This window comes from Sarcophilus harrisii, chromosome 4, assembly GCF_902635505.1.
Source record: "Sarcophilus harrisii chromosome 4, mSarHar1.11, whole genome shotgun sequence".
In the NCBI taxonomy this organism is placed as follows: domain Eukaryota; kingdom Metazoa; phylum Chordata; class Mammalia; order Dasyuromorphia; family Dasyuridae; genus Sarcophilus; species Sarcophilus harrisii.
Genome location: NC_045429.1, coordinates 96,103,391 through 96,124,932, shown reverse-complemented (window position 1 = coordinate 96,124,932; position 21,542 = coordinate 96,103,391). Strand labels below are relative to the sequence as shown.

General features: G+C 33.5%; 1 protein-coding gene across 2 annotated transcripts in view; it reads left to right on the top strand.

Annotated features, from left to right (window-relative positions):
• The window catches only part of KDM5B (lysine demethylase 5B), a 64,257-nt gene that overhangs the window by 13,628 nt on the left and 29,087 nt on the right, over positions 1-21,542 (top strand). Inside the window, exons 2-8 of one of the 2 annotated variants that reach the window (XM_031937151.1) lie at positions 9,198-9,275; positions 11,177-11,299; positions 13,183-13,353; positions 14,740-14,796; positions 17,777-17,911; positions 19,508-19,604; positions 20,862-20,971. In XM_031937151.1, the coding sequence (XP_031793011.1) occupies positions 9,198-9,275; positions 11,177-11,299; positions 13,183-13,353; positions 14,740-14,796; positions 17,777-17,911; positions 19,508-19,604; positions 20,862-20,971 (771 nt within the window). The remainder of the gene's footprint in view (positions 1-9,197; positions 9,276-11,176; positions 11,300-13,182; positions 13,354-14,739; positions 14,797-17,776; positions 17,912-19,507; positions 19,605-20,861; positions 20,972-21,542) is intronic. The other variant, XM_031937152.1, reaches the window with a different exon arrangement.

The window sequence follows — 21,542 nt, the reverse complement described above, 5'->3', positions numbered from 1 at the left end:
GGGTCACAACTCTATGGCAAGCTGATCGATTAGAACTGTGTCAGATGATGTGAAATCATTGCTGTCTTTTTCATTTTCATTGGCAAATAGTGCCCACTATTTGCTACTCTGGGTTTTGGCTTGAAGTTAGGGTATTGAGTTTGTATGACCAAGCTTTAATTTTTTTTTTTTTTTTTTTTTTTTTTACTCATGCTTACATTTATGCTTAATTTCAAGGAAGTCACTTAAGTTAATATTTGATTTAAATTGATATTAACTAACATTCAAATGATTGAACTGCTATGATCAGTGAGGAACACTTTTCTTTTTAAGAAGGAAATTTTTTTATTGTATTGTAGTGAACTTGAAGACATAGATTAACTATACTGCCACTCGCAGTTCTAGCAAGCAGGATATATTCTGTTTTTTATAATCATATTTTTTCAGTCAGCAAAAATCTGCCTTGTGCTATCATTGAACATTCCTCCCCATCACTTGAGAACTTAAAAAAAAAAAAACTATTACAAGTCTGTATGATCAATCAAAACAAGTAGATATGTTGGCTATAATCAAAAAGATTCCTTATTCTGCTCCCTTGATCTTCACCTATCAAGAATTAAGTGTCATGTTTAATCTTTAGTCCCTTGGAATCATGATTGGTCATTAGTGATAAAGTTCCTGATTCTTTCAAAGCTATTTGCCCATACCATATTGGTATCCATGTTATCCTGATTTTATTCCTTTCACTCAGCATTAGAGTATAAAGGATAAAGGTTTGTCTATATCATTTCCTCTAACACAATAGTATCTTCACATTTATACACATTTACACATACATTTTTGATACTCTGCTTCCTATTCCTTGCCATTTTAAGAGCTAAAAGTAATTTTTTGCACATCCTTAGAATTTGTTTTTCTTTAGGATTCATCTTTTAATGCATCTTCCCTCTAATTCCCCTCCTTTCTTCTTTCCATATGTTTTTGTGCATATGCATGTGTATGTATTCCTTTTAGGATATATTTTAAAGATCTTTACAAATCATTCATGGCCAGGAAAATTCCATTTCTGAATTCCAAGTCCACTTTGGGGAGGTTCTGAGAACTGTTTCCCTTGGAACTAACAATGGGTTTACCAAGAATAAGGGAGAAAGCTAAAGCAATGTTCTTAATGCTGGAGTATCCAAAATGAAGGTAAATTTTACATTTTTAAATTATTTGCATATATTGTGATGTGACCCTGGACCAGTCATTTAATCTTAGAATTGCTTAGGTAACTATAACTATTATGTTGCAGAAAAGTTGCTAACTGACATGCTGTGGTGATTTGCTTTTACCAATGAAATGACAAGTAGGGTCCTTATTAGTAACACATTCCTAGTATTTTCTTCATATATTTATGCAGAATTTTGTTAATGAAATGCTGAATTCATGAATGCTTTACTTCTTAAATACCTATCTTTAACTCACATAACTTTGGAAAGACTTCCTAGTCATTTAGTTTACTCTCCAGCCCATTTACTTTAGTTAGAACTGTTTTTTAATTCCTTTCCAAATCCGGTTCAGCAAGCATTTTGAATATCCCTTGTGTGTAAGACACTGCAAAACCCTGGGATCCGAAGATGAAAAAAAACCTTTCTATTCTCCAGAGCTCATAATTCTAATGAGGAGAAAGGTAAAGGAAACATTTATGCAATTAATACTAGGTAGAATAGTAAAGCAAAGGAGAGATCACTGAAAATCGGGAAAGGATGCAAGGAAGGTTTTTAGCCAAGATAGACTACTGTTTTTAAATAGATCACATTTTTAATCTTTCTGGCAAGTTGTTCCTTCATGTCTGCAAAAATGGTTGTGTCATTAACAGGAATTAGGACACTTGAGAGGGGTTGGTTTTGGGGGAAAATAGGGTTAGATGGGTGCCTATTGACTTGGAAACATACAGGATATTTAAGTGTTGTCTAGTAGCAATTTAGTAGGATTTTAGAACTATAGCTCAGCTTAGACATGCAGAATGGGTATATAGAGAGTCCTAGGAATGCATGAGATCTCCAGGGGAGGGATAAAAAAAGCTCTTCTAAATTGAAGGTCCTGGGTTTGTTTCATTATCACTGCAAGAGATAGTAATGGACCAATGAAGGAGAAAAAAGATAAATATGAAATATGAGGGAGAACCAAGAGAGAACAATGTCAGGGATATTAAGGAAGAAAGGAGATGGGATAATGCCAAATGCTACTGGAAGATCAATGTAAATGAAAACTGAGAAAAAAGTCATAAGATTTGGCAATTGAGAAGGTACAGTTTTGGGATCCACCAATTCAGCAAGTTTGGAAATTAGGTAGCTTGGTTAACTTAATGTACTTTATTTAAATTTAGGGTTTGGAAGCATAATCCTTAATATTATCACTTTCTTTTTTTTTTTTATAATAATTATAACTTTTTATTGACAGAACCCATACCTGGGTAATTTTTTACAACATTATCCCTTGTACTCACTTCTGTTGCGACTTTTCCCCTCCCTCCCTCCACCCCCTCCCCCAGATAGCAAGCAGTCTCATACATGTTAAATATGTCGCAGTATATCCTAGATACAATATATGTGTGCAGAACCGAACAGTTCTCTTGCACAGGAAGAATTGGATTCAGAAGGCAAAAATAACCTGGGAAGAAAAACAAGAATTCAAACAGTTCACATTCATCCCAGTGTTCCTTCTCTGGGTGTAGCTGGTTCTGTCCATCATTGATCAATTGGAACTGAATTAGATCTTTTCTTTGTCGAAGAAATCCACTTCCATCAAAACACATCCTCATACAGTATCGTTGTTGAGGTACATAATGATCTGGTTCTGCTCACTTCACTTAGCATCAGTTCATGTAAGTCTCTCCCAACCCTCTCTATATTCATCCTGCTGGTCATTTCTTACAGAACAATAATCTCACTTTCGATAATTGGCAGTAATTTTCCAGTTTTGTGGAAGGCATAAAAATACTTTTAATGGAACTAGCTCTTAAATATCATTTAAATGACTGCTTTTGGAGGTGGTCATAGTTTTGTGTGTGTGCACTGAGCTCAAGCACATGTGCTGACCTCATGAATTCTTTTAAAGTTTTGTGTAACAACTGCCTTCATGACAGCCCCCATCCAGGTAAGAGTTTAATTCAGTAACAGAAACTTAAGCCAAGTATTAACAGCTGTGCTTTTTTTATTATCATTAGTTTAATTAGCACTGAACAAGTTTGCATATGGTTGACATGTTGGGTTGTTTTTAGTGGGTGGGGTCAAGTGGGAAGACTTGATTTGGAAACTTGCCTTTTATTAAATAGTTGCCATTACTCCCCAAAATTTATCAAGTATTGTTAAAATGGAGTGAAAAATACTTTTGAAGAGAGTCCTACTTGAAATGAAAGATGAGATGAATAGTCAGTATTTAGAGAGAGACAAAACTAAAAGCATTCTTATTGGGGGGAATAAAGCTGTTAATGAACCAACACTTAGGAAGGAGGGAGGTGGTTTAGTGGATATTCCGCCAGGTACTTAATGGCTATGAGACCCTGAGCTAGTCACTTAAGCCTCTGAGTTCCTCATCTATAAAATGGAGCTGGAGAAGAAAATGGCAAACACTCATCAGCCAAGAAAACTCCAAATGGTGTCATGAAGAACTAGACATTAATCAAAAGACTGACAACTAAAAGTGAACAAACTTTTAATGAGAGAAGAATTTGGCTTTTCCAGAGGTTTGAATACTGGCCAATACTTGAAGATCAAAATGTATCAAAGACTCTCTGGGGAATCTTCCTGAATGATTAATGTTCGTTTAACAAAACTAGTTATTTGCATAATTAGCTGAGCTGGCAAAGAACCGGTAGAGGGCACACTAAGCATTCTGAGCAGCTGTTCTCTAGCCAGTACTATTTGTTTTTTAAAATTTTGCTTTTCATAGGTTTTAACATTAAATATTTATAATAATCCCACTTATCTTTCACAAATTTGTTTTCAGTGTAATATAAAAGATGTTCGTTAATTACTATAAGGTAGTCACTTGATCATTCTTAAAGATTAAATTTCTCTGGAAGTTTTATTAATTTAAGGAGCTATAAAAGGGGTGTTCTGTATTTGAAAAAATAGAAATTTAGCTATCCGTATTTTCAGTATACAAAGTATTCTAAAGAAGTATTTTTGTTGGTTGACTGGTTGTAGCAGATTCCCTATTTTTAAGTTTTTAATATTTTTAATATAAATATTTTATATTTTTATTTAATATAAATATTTTATGTTTTTAATATGGCTATGACTAGCCATGACTTTCCCAATTAGAATTTGTCAAAATTTTGATAACTTAAAAACCTAAAAGTATGAAATTAAAAAAAGACACGTTGAGCAGAAAAAAGTAAAAGGAAAAAGAGCAAGGACTCTTAGAGAACAAAGACTAATGTTCTTGGACTAACAACTAAATTTGATCTTTTTTCTTTTTGCTTCACACATTTCTTAAACATTTTTAAATCTTTGGTATATTGAGTTAACCTTTTAAAATTCTTTTTTAAAAGTCAGGTTACACATTTAAAAGCAGTTATTAGCTGTAGAACCAAGTATATCAGATCAAATTCTCAATGTATACTTAGGTTAGTAGGAGAGAGCTAAGAACTCTTTAATTTTTTTCAAAGTTTGGTAAAAGGTCCCCGTTTTGAAAGCCACAAGGCTGAAACCTTCCAAGCCTGGCAATTGGGAGACAAATGTGCCGTTGTGCTGTTCCCTCTCAGATAGATATGAGTGCATCATGAAGAGTTATTAGCTTTGTTGGATGGGACATTGAAAGCAGACCCCTCCTTTCATGTTGAAGATTTTAAAAGTAAAGTTAGTATCATGTCTAATTAAACTTATGTCAGATTGATTCATTGTTGGTGGAGTTGTGAACGAATCCAACCATTTTGGAGAGTAGTTTGGAACTATGCTCAAAAAGTTATCAAACTGTGCATACCCTTTGATCCAGCTGTTACTACTGGGATTATATCCCAAAGAGATTATAAAGAAGGGAAAGGGACCTGTATGTGCACGAATGTTTGTGGCAGCCCTTTTTGTAGTGGCTAGAAACTGGAAACTGAATGGATGTCCATCAGTTGGAGAATGGCTGAATAAATTGTGGTATATGAAAATTATGGAATATTACTGTTCTGTAAGAAATGACCAACAGGATGATTTCAGAAAGGCCTGGAGAGACTTACACGAACTGATGCTGAGTGAAATGAGCAGGACCAGGAGATCATTATATACTTCAACCAACAATACTAGATGATGACCAGTTCTGATGGATCAGGCCATCCTCAGCAACGAGATCAACCAAATCATTTCTAATGGAGCAGTAATGAACTGAACTAGCTATGCCCAGAAAAAGAACTCTGGGAGATGACTAAAAACCATTACATTGAATTCCCAATCCCTATATTTATGCACACCTGCATTTTTGATTTCCTTCACAAGCTAATTGTACAATAATTCAGAGTCTGATTCTTTTTGTACAGCAAAATAATGTTTTGGTCATGTATACTTATTATGTATCTAAGTTATATTTTAATATATTTAACATCTACTGGTCATCCTGCCATTTAGGGGAGGGGGTGGGGGGGGGGTAAGAGGTGAAAAATTGGAACAAGAGGTTTGGCAATCGTTAATGCTGTAAAGTTACCCATGTATATATCCTGTAAATAAAAGGCTATTAAATAAAAAAAAATAAATAAACTTATGTCAGATTTAGAAAAACTGAGTTAATTGAATAATGACCTGAAGAGTAAGTGCAACTCTAAACTCTAGAGCAAACATGCTGGAACCCTGATACCTCTTACCAGAACTGCACGTGATTCACAGTCCTAAAGTTGCTCTGATGGTGATTGCCACATTAAAAAAGAAATGGGGATAGTATCATTTGTGAAATATCTTTTTGTTTGAAAGTGCCCACTTGACTACTTAAAATGTTTTCCTGATATTCATCCAATGGGAACTAGCCTCAAACTTATTTATTCATAAGGAGATATTTTCTTTAGGGATTTATTCATAAGGAGATATTTTCTTTAGGGACTTTCTCTAGAGGAAGCAAAGGACTTGCAAGCAACTTTTGAATCTCAGTTCTTTGAAATACTAGTTCCGGCAGTTGACAAATTATATAAAAACTTGTAATTTCAGTTTCATCATGCAATATGGGGCTTGATTATAAGCTTATGCTACTTATATCATAAATATCATTTGGATTTTGTTTTTTTAATAGTGAGGAAAGGTTTATTTAATCATAAAGTTACAGTTCTCTGCATAGTGTTCTAACTTTATTAGAGTTGATAATATGCTTTTTATTAAGCAAAATTTACTTTAACGCCTAGAAAGAATTGGCTGGTGGTCTCTATCCTTTTCTAGTTTGGTGACATTCCATTCAAAAAAAGAATTTTGATTTAGGAGTACTTGGGCTTTGCTCTAGGGAGAATTTTGCCATCAAGTCTGATTGGGTTTGTTTGGGTGGAAGCCACAATTTTTAAAAAAGGTATCTTAGATAAGTGTTTTGTTTTGTTTTGGTTTTTGGCAAACCAATTCCTTTTGATTATGGCATTTTAATTGGTCCTGGTCTGTATATAGAGTCATTGAGTCTTCATCTTGGGAGATGATAATTCTTTCTCATTTTGCTTATCAATTTCTTAAAATAATGATCAGATAGCTATATTTAAAAAGATATGTGAAATATGGAGGTGTCAGGTTTAAACTGAGTTTAATTTAACTATTGATAAATTAACTAGGTTTCCAAACTGGCTTATATAGATGATGTCAGAAATAGTATAGATGGTATCAGATTCTAGTACAAAATAATTAAGTATGTGGCTTCCTGGAACAACCACTTTCAAAGTTTTTTTTTTTTTTTTTTTTTTGGACATTATTTACGTTAGATGTGAACATTTTATGAAACAAATTTTTTAAAAGAGTTTCTCTTCCAAATTTTTCTCATTTTCATTTTGCAAGTTACTTTTGCTAGGTACTTACTGGAAGTAAAGAAAATATTTACCTGATTGTTCAAATCTCTCTGGAGGATTTTTAAGTCCCAGATTCCTATTTAATTGCCTTCCTAAGGAATACATGTACTTTGTGTTGAGGAAAACAGCTGGGCTTTTAGACTATAAGTACTAACTTTTATTTTGAACATCTTAAGTATGAAATATTGAAACTAACTAAAGTTACAGGAAGATTGCATTGGCAATCAGTCTGATGGACTCACTTTGACTTGCTTGCAAAATTCACATATCAATCTTACTAGTTTTCCTATCAGGATTTTTTTTTTTTAAACATTGAAATTCACATACATTTTAATTTAGAGATTGGCTTTCTTGCATGAAATTTAAAAGCTTATTATATTTTGAGTATTTACTTAATGTTTATTCAGGTTAAATTTATATAACATGGATGTCCATGTGATTTATGAATTACTATGCTGATTACAAATGAGTTTATATAAATGTTACCTTTTCCCTATTTGATTGTGTGTATGTGTATATGTAGGTCTGTGTGACAGAGAGAGAAACTCCAGTTCAAAATTTTCTGTTGTAAGAGTTTGACTCTTGTCTTTCCTACTGTAAAATACTTCATTGTCCAAAAATCATGATACTGTCACCAAAGCCTTTACTTTACTTAGCTTAATACCAAAGGCTCCACCTAAGATATAACTCTTTAGGGTTAGAGTTTTGTAGTCAATAATGGACAATTTAAAACTGAGTGAGATCTGTATGATTGATTGTTTACCTCTTTCTTGATTACCAGAAATGTCAATAGTTGGCTGTATTTGTTGTATTTTTCTTTAAGTATTTCTTTAGTGTCTTAAACACCTAACATGCAGTATTTCCTAAAACTAACTCAACTTTGTGCAGGAAGACTCAACATTTTTGGTTCCTTTGGTCCATGTTCTGAGGAATTTTAAGAAGCAAAGTGTTATCCCTGTTTATCATACAATATTATGTACTCTATCCTGGCTTGGTCTCACATGCTTGTAATTTCAGTTTCTGGGGACATTTAAGTTGGCAGACCTCTTGAACAGTATTTTCAGCTGCAGTGGGCTAAGTTCTTAGATGAGGTGTTTAGTCTATGCATGGTAGGGATAATGAGACTGCCTGAGAATGTTCAAGCTAGTTCCTATGTGTAACAGTAATTAGTCCCAACCTGGCCAAGAAGGGGAGACCCCCCTCTCTTTAAAAAAAAAAAAAGTCTGATCAACACATTAGAGACGGACACTTAGGGGGAAAAGCATTTTTGAAGACTTAATATAGAGATTTGAATGCTTTTTTTTTTTTTTTTTTTTTTAGTATTTTAGTATTAGCATTGTGGAGTTTTAATCACTTCTTTGAGTATGAGGGTGTAATCTTGTGGAATTTTCTGTCAGTTCTTTTCATGTTTTCTTCTAGGGTTGTCCATAATGTTTTATAGAGATGTGGATTGGTAGTGCCATATCTTTTCAGTTGTCTGTTTGCGTTAAAATGCCATCCGTGATCTTTTACATTCTTTTTAGTATCTTGTCCTTGAGCTATTTTGAAGGGCAAAATGGCCCCATATGAGGCTATGATGTGTTTTAAGATTAACCAAATTTGTAAGTTGATTTTTATTATGTTTTCGAAACTCTTTTATGTGCTGTCAGTGGTAATAAAGAATATCGCTAAGCTAGTTAACAACATACTTGCCAGAAATGTAATTTCTGTAGATAATAGTTCTCTCTTCCACATTTCGGGGATTAGGATTAAAAACATTTTTTTGACTATGCCTTCATGTACCAGAGAAGAAATCTGGTTTTAAAGATTTTCTTCTCTCTCTCTCTCTCTCTTTTTTTTTTTTTGACATTATATAATACTATATGCACATATTTTATTTGAGTTTTAAACTTTTTTCTGTCATGTTCCTGGCCTTCCTGTGTTGTCTGTAGCTTATGTGACACCCCTCCCCCCAAAAAAAATTCCCATTTAATTTGTTATATTGACCCATTGGGGAAAAGTAATGATTTGAAAGGGATAAGTGTATAAATGTAATAAGAATGAGCAGCTTTCTCCTTCTGTGTGGCTCCCCCCTTCCCCTCCGCTCCTTTTTTTTCTTCTCTGAAGAGTCCTTTTTGGATATTGGGACTAGTAGCATTGATTTTTCTTGACATGCACTAAGTTTGAATTCAGAAAATTTTGTTATGTCATCTTCTAATTGTTTTCTCTTCTCTCTTAGGCTTGGCAACCACCATTTGCGTGTGATGTTGATAAACTTCATTTTACTCCTCGAATCCAGAGACTGAATGAATTGGAGGTAATGTTATGAATGAATATATGAATATTATGTTTTAATTTTAATTTAAATATTATCTTTTTTATTATTATTTATATATTTTTTAATTTAAATATTATATTTAATTACCTGTACTTACTATTCTAAAACTTATAACTGTAATGGTTCTTTGGTTGAATAAAATAATTTCTAGAAATAATATTAAGGCATGTTAACAGTAAAGTTTCAGTATTATGCATTAAATCAGCCACCCCAAAGCAGGAAAAGGATCTACATCCAAAAGGCCTCATCTGAACCTAGACTTGGGCTTGGCTGCTGACCTTTGTTCTCAAAAGGAACCTACCACTCTCAATTTCTTATTGCGGTCCTGTCCTAACCTTTCTCCATTTCCCCTGTGCATTCCTCGCTACAGCCTAATTGAAAGAGAAGGCCTCTTTTTGCAGTCTTATGCCATGACTGTTCTTGCTTCTTTCTCCATCTTTGCACTTAACAATCATCAACCATTTAGGAAAAAACTGTGTTAGACTCTCCTTTTTTCCTTATCTGAACTCTTTCCCTCTAACTGTCCATTTATCTTCTGTCCTCTGTCTGGAATTCATCCTGGACCTTTTTCTCTAACATTTCTTCTTTTTTTCAAAAGTATTTTATTTTTCCATGTTAAATACTATCTTTACATTTATATGTAAAGATAGTTTTCAACATTCTTATTTGTAAGATTTTGAGTTCCAATTTTTTTCTTCTCTTAGGTCCCTCCTTCCCAAGACAAACAATCTGATATGTTTAAAATGATTGTACACATGTAATTTATATTTTCTTATTTGTCATATTGGGAAAGAAAAATCTGAACAAAAGAGAAAAAAACTATGAGAAAGGGGGGAAAAATTAAAAAAAAAAAGGTGAAAATAGTATGCTTCAATCTGCATTCTTTTGCTGAATGTGGATAGCATTTTCCATCCCAAGTCTATTGAAATTGTCTTGGATCACCACTTTCCTAAAAAGAGCCAAATGTATCATAGCTGATCATTACATAATCTGTTACTGTGTTCAATGTTTTCCTCATTCTGCTCATTTCACTTAGCATCAGTTCATTTAAGTCTTTCCCAGGCTTTTTTTTTTTTACTTTTTGTATTTTGCCTCAGTCCATATAAGCCTTCTGGGTTTTCTCCAAAAGTTTTCTTAATTTCTTACACAGCACAATAGTATTCTTTTACATTCATATGCCCAAATCCCAAAAGGTAGCTGTCCACTTAAAAACATGTTTTAAATGAAGATAAATCCCATCCTTACCATTGATATTGAACCCAGGATCTCTTACTCCAGAGAAAGTCCTTTCTTATTGTACCAGTTGCTCTATCTACCCCGACTAGTTTGTGAGTTCCTTGAAGGCAAGGTTCATGTCATGAGAGATTCTTTTCAGAAAGTAAATATTTACTTTCATAGGGTTTCATAGGATTTTAACCATACTTGGTTGAAAGATTTACAAATTTAGAGAGATTTAATGTTGACATTTAATAGAAAAAAAGTTTTGAAAAGGCTAAATAAAGTTCACCTATTCTGGATAGAATCTGTTTTATATTTTCTTTAAATGAAACAACTCTTCAGCCCTTGTTTTCATAGCATAGGATTTTTCAGTCCGTTCAATTGTATCTTAAAAATTTAAAGTAAACAACCTCTTTCTAATAGTACAGAATTAATAGGTTTAAATTTTTTTTCCTTTTGATCTGTAATGTAGGAGAGACTATGTGTTAAGCTATTTTATTATATGATATATATGGTATTTATGTACTATAAAAATTGTGTGAATATTTTTCAAAGTTTTGAAAATACTGTGTGGCGGAAAGGAGCATAATTGTTTATGTATATAGACTTTGGTCATTTTTTTGGAGCTAATTTAGTTATGGTATAATTTTCTTGTCTTCTAGGCTCAAACTCGAGTAAAACTGAATTTTTTGGACCAGATTGCAAAGTTTTGGGAGCTCCAAGGATGTACTTTAAAAATTCCACATGTGGAAAGGAAAATATTGGATTTATTTCAGCTTAATAGGGTAATGGAATTTGTTTAAATGTTTAAAAATAATTTAAAAATTTTAGTTTTGAGATGTACTGGTAAATTGTGTTTCCTATAAGTTTAATTTTAAGGGGGAAAAAAGACTTTGATTTAGATGAGCTAATTTCAGTTTAGAGTATCTTAAGCATAGGTAGGACCTGCTAATACATTTAGATGATAATTCACTTGGTAAATCACAGAATGACAGATGGGAGATATTTGGAAGGGACCTTAGAGGTCAACACTGCTCCTAAATCTGTTTTGGGGGGCTGGATATGCAGTCCTGATGCAGCTTGCACATATATAGCTTACTTGTTTTCCTTGATTTTTCTAGTTCCTAAATGGGAGATGTACATTTTTGTTTGCTCTGTCTACAGGGACCCATTTATTCTTTGTTTTTTGCCTACTAGGCTCTTATAAATTTTATTGAGTCAATAATACAGGCTGTGAATTCTCTTTGCACTTCCCCTTCCCTACTCCCTGAATGTCACAGTCAATTCCATTTTTTTCCCCCCCCTTTTATTGCTTGAGTAAATTGAAAAGAATTACTCTAGATAGGAGAGGACTGACTGCAAACAGCCTGGGAATTTTTGTTAGCCTTTTAATATGTTGATAGTAATTGACTACTTCGGAGTCCTAACTCTACTTATCCAAGATTTTCCAGCCTTGTGGATGTTGTTGCTTAGCCTAAAAGCTATCCTACATGAAATATTACTTTCTCAAAATAGCTTTTCTAAGTCACTAAAATGAAGGAAACTAAATATAACAAATTTTGAAGTTCAGAGTGTGGGAATCTTATCCTAGATAAACCCAAATCTAGATATAAATGATCAGCACATTTTACTGTCCTACTCTAGTTCTACTCTAGCTTCTACTCTAGTTCTACTCTAGTTCTACTCTAGCTTACAAGTGCAGAGTAATCTTGGGAGCTTCTACCAGGAATCTAATGCAAACTTGCAGAGGGCCCTTTCTGTCCTCTCCATTGACAAGGTGGGCATGTCTTGGATGCAGTTAAACATTTCCTTCTTGTTAAAAGCACCTATTTAGACCAGCTTTAAACAGATATAAGGAAATATTCTTTGAAAAGCTCTTTCTTAGTTTTATGTTTATATAGTCATTGTAATAAATCGTAAGGAAAGGAAAGTTTATTGGGAAAATAAAGGAAAATTAAATTCTTAAATTGGCAATTTATGCTGATATGGTAATGTACTTTAAAAAATAAAGCCCATTTTTATTTATTTCATTCACTGTATTCCACTTACATGTAAGAAATTTAAAAGGTTTTAAAAATAATTATTTTTAAACTTTTAAACATTAAATTCCAAATTCTTTTCCCCCATACTTCCATTCCTCCTCCCACCAAGAAAACCTATTTTCATATTGGCTATGTCACAAAAAAAAGCCCCCCCCAAAAAGTGAAGAAAGTGAGACAATGATACTTGCAGCTTGCATTCAGAGTTCATCACTTCTTTCTGTGGAGGGGAATAGAATTATTTCATCATGAATCCTTTGGAATTTTCTTGGGTCATTGTGTTGATCATAATAGTCAAATATTTCACAGTTGATTAACTTTTTAGAAATTTTTAGAAATTTTCTTAAAACCAGATGATGGTATACTTATTGTGTATCTAATTTATATTTTAATGTATTTAACATCTACTGGTCATCCTGTCATCTGGGGGGGGGGGTGGGGGGGTAAGAGGTAAAAAATTGGAACAAGAGGTTTGGCAATTGTTAATGCTGTAAAGTTACCCATGAATAATATCCTGTAAATAAAAGGCTATTAAATTAAAAAAAAAAAAAAAAAAAAAGATGATGAAAAAAAATTTCTTGGGATTTAGTGCTTGAGTAATAAATGTTTCTTTCCATTTTATTTAATAGTTAGTTGCAGAAGAAGGTGGATTTGATGTTGTCTGCAAAGAGAGAAAATGGACCAAAATTGCCACCAAGATGGGATTTGCTCCAGGCAAAGCTGTGGGTTCACACATTCGAGCACATTATGAGCGCATTCTTTACCCCTACAACCTATTCCAGTCTGGAGCTAGTCTGCTGGTGAGTATTGGTTGCTAGCTGAACCTGGTTTTTTAAATCCTAGTTGTGCTTTCCTTGGAGGATGGGTAAGAGTGGGAATAGGGAGAGGGTCTTGACGGTTTCAAAGATTCTGTTCAGAATATTAATATTTTATATTTCCAGCAGTGAACTTCTTTGATTAAGTATAGCATAATGTATGACTTTTCTTTTAGATTGTACAAATTATGTGGGGTAATACCTTTTGTCAAGCTGAAATTGGTTGTTAACTAAGGGAAGCATCTTTCATTGGATGAGTTGTTGAATAAATGTGCCATTTTGTCTTATACTTGTTGTTGAATGAAGTCTTGTGGTTCTTCTCTCAAACCTCTTTTACTTTTGTATTCCTGGTTGTTTGTTGTTTCATGAAGTACAGTCTATGAAAACCTGCTCATTCATTCTCTTGTCAGATGGGCTCTTCATTGAGATTTTCAGGTGATATAAAATCAGTAGCAGGATGGAAGATCCTGATTATTTTTTTGAATACATTGTCTTTCTTGACAAGGGAACATATTTAAAGAGAAAAAAAGTTTTTATGTCATTTTACATTTGTTATGTTTTTCTAATTGTAGTTTTGAAGCCTGATCAGCAGAGCAGATTTTAGTCCTGGGCTTTTTACAAAGCAAAACAAAACACCTTTGAAAAAGTCTTTAAGAATGTATATGGAAATCTTATTCACTGGAAGTACTATGCTTTAGGATTATCTATAGTCACTTAAATAAAGTTTGCTAATGTCAATCTTAGGAAGGTATGAAAGATGACTTTATAGGGTCACTAGTATTTACAGTCTTTATTTACTTATTTAGTCTTATTTAATGCTTAATAAGTGTTTAAGGTTCTCAGTTTTTTGTGCTTTTATATAAAACAACAAAGCCTGATCCAATTAGTGTAGCAATTTCATTTTCAGAAACAACAAAATGTAAATGAATAATAAACTAATAGATCTGAAATGATGAATTGTACTAATTTTTTTAAAAAACATTTTAGATGAAATGCGGCAGAATTCTATGCTAATTCTTTTTATTTATTTTTAATATCAGCTTCCTAGCATGAACCAATGAATTCACACTTTTAAAAAATTGTGTAGATTTTAATTTTTCAAGAGTTTGACTCTTCCTTGTTTGTGTTTGAGAAATCTCTCTGGCTAAGGTAGTGTATAAGCAAACCTCAGTGCGTCATGAAATCAGGTAGCCAGTGCATAGAGAGATGCCTCTCCTGAACCACAGCATCAGGCCCCTTCTTATGGCCTGGTCAGGGTGGAAGGAAACAGTACCAGAGCAGGAGACAAACAAACGTGGGCTGCTTGTGACCTCAATTTTTGTGGCCCCACTTTTTGTTAAGTGTAACTTTCCAAGCTCTCTCTTGCAATAGGCACCTGACATATGTTCCAAACTGATGTGTTTAGTGGATCATGGCGTTCTGGAAAAGGTATGTTTCCTTTTTATTGTTGTGCTGTTTTTGTTTTAAATCTGCCGTGCCTGAAAGCTGTCTCTTCTGCCCTGTTGTCATCATTGCCCCCATTCTGATGTGCCGGATGTACAAGCTTCAATTTGGCTTTCTAAGAAAACAAATGTGGTTTATTTGCTTCTTTCATTGTGTATGTCTTTTAGTGCTTTGTGGTTTTTTTTTGTTTGTTTGTTTTGTTTTGTTTTGTTTGTTTGTTTGCTTTTTGATTGTTCTTTAGGGGTCCTGTCTCCTTTCACCCCCAACCAGTTTCCAGTTGTTGGGCTTTTTTTTTTTTTTTAAACACTTCCCCCCCATCCCCCTGGTTTGTTGAATTTGGATCTTTTTGGATGTGTGCTTTTAACTTCTAAACTTTCAAACTTTTAACTTCAGTGAACCGTGTCTTAGCCAAGTCCCTTAAAGTTGATCTATATGGTGATCTATAATGGTGTCAGAAAAAAGGTCACAAAAGGAAAGAAATAGATGAATTTTTTTTTTAAAAGTCTCTTTACCCTTTCCTTATAGAGTGGATTAAACCTGTGGATTACTGTCATTTTGTTTTCATCTGGTAGTTGAAATAGGCTTTATTTGGATGCTGGGTGAGGCCTCTGGAACTTTATGGCATTTTAGAGCTTCATTGATCCAGATTACAGGTTTTGCCATTATTCCCAGATTTTTTTCTATTTACTCTGAATATAAAAGAGCATTAAGAGAAAACTTGGAGAAGGACTAGGAGAATTACCCTGGTTTATCTGTCTAGCATTTTTGCAAATTTCCCTGCAAATTGCGGTACCAACTCTATTGCAAGCATTTGTTTACTCATTTCCCTACCCCAAAAAAGTATTTGCTGGCTTGGGAAAATGGAATTATTTAAATTATATTTGGCTTCATTCAGTCTTCATGTGTTAATGTGTTGTGGGTTAAATTTGTTTGTTACTAAAGTATTATTAAGGAATATCAGGATGAATGGAGTACATTTCTTTCAGATAATGAGTTCATTAGCTTGGAAGAAAAGGGGGGAATAAAAAATAGATTTAAAAAATTGTGCCTGATGGAGTTGCCAGTTGGAGAACTACAGGGCAACAATTAGGGAGGTAGAGTGACAGGGCAGCAGAAGTTAAATTATAGAAGAATAATGTGGAGAGTAATTGTATACCAAGTTTGTCTAAACCATAGACTTGATATTTAATTCTCTTCTATTACCTTTTAAGGTTTACCACCCTTGTATTCTTTCCCCAGTAGAATTAAAATCAGACACAGTATTTAATTAAAGTGCTTTTAAGCAATATTTTGAAATGAAAGCAATATCTAGTAGACTTGATTTCCCTCTTCCCTTTCCCCATATTGGGAGAATATTGTTGCTGTGGAACAAAGCAGACTCCAAACAGAACTCCTGTTCATAGAGACTATTGGCGAGAGATTCAGACAATCTCTGTGTTTAGTACAGTACCTGAAATTCTGTGTCCATTAGTAGTGGTGCCAGGCATTAATAATTCCATGTGGGAACAATTTTTTTTTTTAAATCATTCTGATATCTTGATCCAGAGTTGGCTTTGCTAAGAAATTGAGAAACTCCTTTTAGTAAAATTGGAATTAATTTGTTTACAGCCTTAATTTTTGTTTTAGAACCTTCAATAGCAATAGGGGAAATTCAGACTTAAGTGCTTAGGACTGTTGTATAATCTTTATGGATTTGTGAATTTGCTTTGGAGAATCAAAAGCAGCATTTAGATTCCAATTTTTACTGATCTATAAAATATATCTAGTCTTTCTTGAACTGCTTTTTTTTTTTTTTTTTTAAATTAATGAGCCTTTATGTTTTGGCCTCATAATTGATAGCCATCCTAATCATTTAAAAAAAATAAGAAATTTTACCAGCTTATATAGCTTCATTTCTGTAAGTGCTGGGATTGTAGTGCATTTGATTTTTCTTAGAGCTGGAAATTCTTGTCAGAAGATTGAGAAATTTGCGATTTCAATGTATAATGCTATGTATTCTTTTACATATGCCCCAGAATTATTTATTCAAAAGTAATCAAATCTTTTAAGGACTTAATTCCAATAGTTTATATGTAGGGCCTTAGAAGTTACTCACGTCTTACAAAATTTGGAAAGGTTCCCCATAAATGTCTTGTTCAAGTTGCTCTTAACACTCGTTAACACATAATACATACTTTAGCTCATTTTTTTCAGCAGATTAAAATATGACTGTTTTAACACACTCTCATGATATGCTAGTGACGGATCAGTAATAATCAAATCAGAAAACTCTGTTCTCAACAGTGTTAACTTGGGGGGGGGAGGGACTAGGAACTCAGTGATATTAATAAGATATGTCTTCTGGTATCTGTCATCTTTCTGCAAGTTTTAATATTATCTTTGAGTTTAGAAATCAGCGTATATGGAAATGTTTTCTTTGCTTTTGCTTTACAATTTTTACTATTTTATAATGGTATTTATGTAGTAATAAAGGATTTCCTTTTGTAACAGTTCTTTCAATCTTGCCTTCTTTTGTGCTATTTAGAATAAGGAATTTATGGACATCTTTAGAAGTCATTAAGAATAATGTACCATGATGTTATTGTTAATCAGATCTAGCAAGCATATTTAGTTGCTTCTGTCTTAAATTTCCAACACTTTTTTGGAATGGATTCTTACTACAACCTTATTCAGAAACAATTTCTTTTGGGCCTTCGTACTTTGAATGTTTAAACTAATGTTTGATATAGCATTATGAGTAAATTAAATCTTATTCTTAAATCGTTGTATTTATGTTAAGTATCTTTGACTGGAGACCCAATATGCCATTTAATTAAGTAGGTATATCAAATAGCCATTGTTGCTTGTATACATTCTGTGTTCTTCACCAATAGATTTGAAGCATACCTTACAGAATCATATGTGGGCCTGTTTAGTGGTTAAAAGGAAGAGTGAAATCTCACCAACCCAATTGTGTTGTTTTCAGTGTCTGCAGAAGCCAAATCTCACCACAGATACAAAGGACAAGGAATATAAACCCCATGATATTCCCCAGAGACAGTCAGTTCAGCCTGTGGAAACATGTCCCCCAGCACGTCGTGCAAAACGCATGAGAGCAGAGGTGAGAGTCTTAAAAATTTTTAAAATGTTGATATTTTGGAAGGCATATAGCATATGGTACCTTTTTAAATTTAGTGGACATGTGGTAAAAGTAAAGTAAAGGTAAAGTAAACAATTACTTTTTATCCAGATATTAAACATGTTAGAAAGCCACCTACTCATCAAGGTATAATCTAATTGTTGGAGGTGAGCTCGAGGAAAAACTGGAAAATAGGTGTATGAGATTCTGTCTAAAAAAGATTGGGGGTGGAGTAGGATTTAAGGCTAGGAGATATAGGGCGTGGAAAAATATTTATTTAAAAAATTAATAGCAGAACAAGGAATGGAATGATTAACTTTGTATTTTCTCAGAGGTATACTGGTTAGTGATGGAGCAAATGTAATGAGAAGAAAATGTGTGGTGCTGTAGTACAATCCTTATGAAAGAAATTGAGAAGTATAGAAGATACTGGGTGATAAAGTTCATAAAAGAACATAGGATTTCATAAGGGAATGCAAGAGAACAGAGTAGGAAAAGGTAGCTTACATTTGAATTGAGATTCTCATTGAAAAGGAAGGCAAGGCTTTTTTAAATCCAATCTGATCTAATGAGTAAGTTTCTGGACTCAGAAAGAATGAATGGAGGAGAAAGATTGGCTGTCTTCTAAAAGGAGGTTTTCAGATTCATTTTTTATTTGGGGAGTGAGTAGGGCATGTGGAGGCAATCAGGGTTGAGTGACTTGTCCAGAGCTAGTTAGTGTCTGAAGTCCAATTTGAACTCGAGTGGTGCTCTGTTCAAGTAAGTTCTTGTCCTAAACATCCCTCTCTTCCAGCAGGGAGGTTCTGAAAGATGAGTGATCTGTACAAACTTAAGAGGTACCCATGTAGTAAGCATGTCTCTTCCACAGTTGGAAACAAACAAATGACCTTTTTTGCTCTGGGTTGAGTCTTTGGTCCCACTTGCCAAGAATCCCTGTCACCAAATGGGCCTGAGGCAATTGACCATGAATTTAGAACTCCCAGACTCAATCTTGAGAGTAGGCTGAGATAAAAGTATAATAACATATCATCCATATAACAACTGAGGCCTTTGTCTTGTGACTGAATGTGAAGGTGAAGGTAAAAGGTGGGACTTAAGATGCTGGGATAGGGTGTGAGGAAAGAGTTGAGGCCATTTATACACTAGCAGTTACTGATCTTTTCATCTGTGTTGTTCATTTTCCTTAATTATATGGAGTTCTGGAGAGATTCTCCAAATGAGTTAGATGATATTTGTTTAAGGTTGGTGGCGTATGTTTGGAAAGAAATCGCCAAACATGTTTAACCATATTGGATTGCTTGCTGTCTTGGGGACAGGGAAAGGGAGAGAAATTTGGAACACAAAATTTTGCAAAGGTGAATGTTGGAAACTATCTTTGCCTATATTTGGGAAAATAAGTTACTATTAACTGAAAAGAAAAGAATACTAAATTACTAGGTACCTTTAGCTTTTAATTACAATATTTAAATATATCAATGTAATGAAATATTAATGTTACTTTTTAACTTGCCTTTACCTTTTACTTACAATATTTAAATACATCAATTTAATGAAATACTAATGTGTTACTTTTTAAAGGCTGCTAATATTAAAACAGAACCTGGAGAGGCTCCAGAAGCCAGAACTCATAATCTGAGACGTCGAATGGGTTGTCCAACACCAAAGTGTGAAAATGGTAAGAATAAATCATAAGTACAGGATGAAGAAATAAAAAATAACAAAAAACAAAGTTAATTGTTAGATAGGTGGTTGAGTTCCCAAATGTAAGTTTTGGATGTAGTCTTAAAATTCAATTCAGTAACAATTTCAGCATTTATTGCAAACTACAACTTGGAAAACACTTGGCGCTAACAATTTGTTTCAATCAGTATAGGCCAACTTATTTTTTCTCACAATAGCTAAAGATCTGTTTGCATCCCAGTGGAAGTTTTGAATGATCTTCTACTTCTATATTCAGAAACTTGATTTCACCTTCACACTTCTGTGGATGAGTTGGGACCAAGGAATGAACATAACATTTTTCTCTGGCCATGGTTTAGGTACAGAAAGAAAAGCCAAAAATTAAGAATTTTCTGGTTAGTACTTGCTTTAACATCCATTCATCTAGATTGCAGAGACCTCATGTGAGTTTTATTTTAGAGGTAAATATAGACTTTGAAACTAGTTTGAAGGAATTATTTTATAGTCTGGCACTCTTCCTAAGGTTCATTTTACATATATAGTAGAAACTATTAAAATATGTCTTTTTGGATTTAAAATGTATTACTTCATTGTATAGGTAGAAATAACAGATTAGTCATGAATCTTTTCATTTTACTCTATCTGGTTAACTCTTTGAGAAACAGTTGTCCAGCTACAAAAGCTTAGGTCTTTGAAAATAATAAATTGGAGCTAATTCTTAAAAGACTGGATGAGATGATGACTAACCAGGATTTCAGAGGACCTATAATGAAACATAATGCTTCCTGATAGAGAGCTGATGAACTCAAGAGTACAGTTGAAGCTCTCTTCTCTCTCCTCCCTTCTTCTCCCCTTTCTTCCTCTCCTTGAATTTAACATGAAATTAAATTTAAAAAAACAAAAGACTTGTTGAGAAAGTTATAGGAAAACATTAGCAATAATGTGAAAATTTTAAATTGGGAGTCACCTGTGTAGCCAAGTATTTCTTTTGTGTGTTGGGTCTTAAATAAGACTCATCTTAAACATATTTTGGAAAGTTCCAGAGAAACTTAAGTAACAATTTAGTAATATATATTTTTTACACTATTCAAACCTAGGGCATATGCCACTTTGCTTACCACTGGAAAATTGCCTATATTCTTTAATTTGTTACAGTGGAAACAAAATAAGTTTTTTTATAAAAAACAAAATAATAAACATGATGGAAAAGCATAGAATGTTTTAGGGGTTTTTTTTGGGTTGTTCCCAACAGAGAAAGAGATTCGGAGCACAATAAAAAGAGAGATCATTGAGAAGAAAGAGCATACTGGGGAAAGTGAGAAGGAGAAACCTAAGAGTCGGTCTAAGAAAAGCACAAATGCTGTGAGTCATCTTTTTCTTTCTTATCCTAGCTTGATGTTGAAAACATTTTGCTTTTCTCCAGAAGATCAGTTTTTCAGTGTTATTTTTGTTTTGTTTTTTTTGGAGGGGGTATTCGTTTTTTAATAGATTGGAGACAATATTTCTTGTAATCCTCTTTTTTTAAAGTAGCTTTTTATTTACAAGTTATATGTATGGGTAATTTTGCAGCATTGACAGTTGCCAAACCTTTTTTTCCATTTCCCCCCCTTTTTCCCCCCATCCCCTTCCCTTGATGGCAGGTTGACCAATACATGTTAAATATGTTAAAGTATAAATGAAATACAATATAAGTATACATGTCCAAACAGTTATTTTGCTGTACTAAAAGAATTGGACTTTGAAATAGGGTACTATTAGCCTGTGAAGGAAAGCAAAAATGCAGGTGGACATGTAACTTCATGTAGGGTTAAAAAGCATAGTAGGTTGTTGCTTTTCCACAAAGTTTCCCATTTTATAGTTGCTTAATAATAAATGGGAAGATGTATCGTCTACATTAGAATTTTCCTACCCTTAATTTGGCATCTTTCTTCAT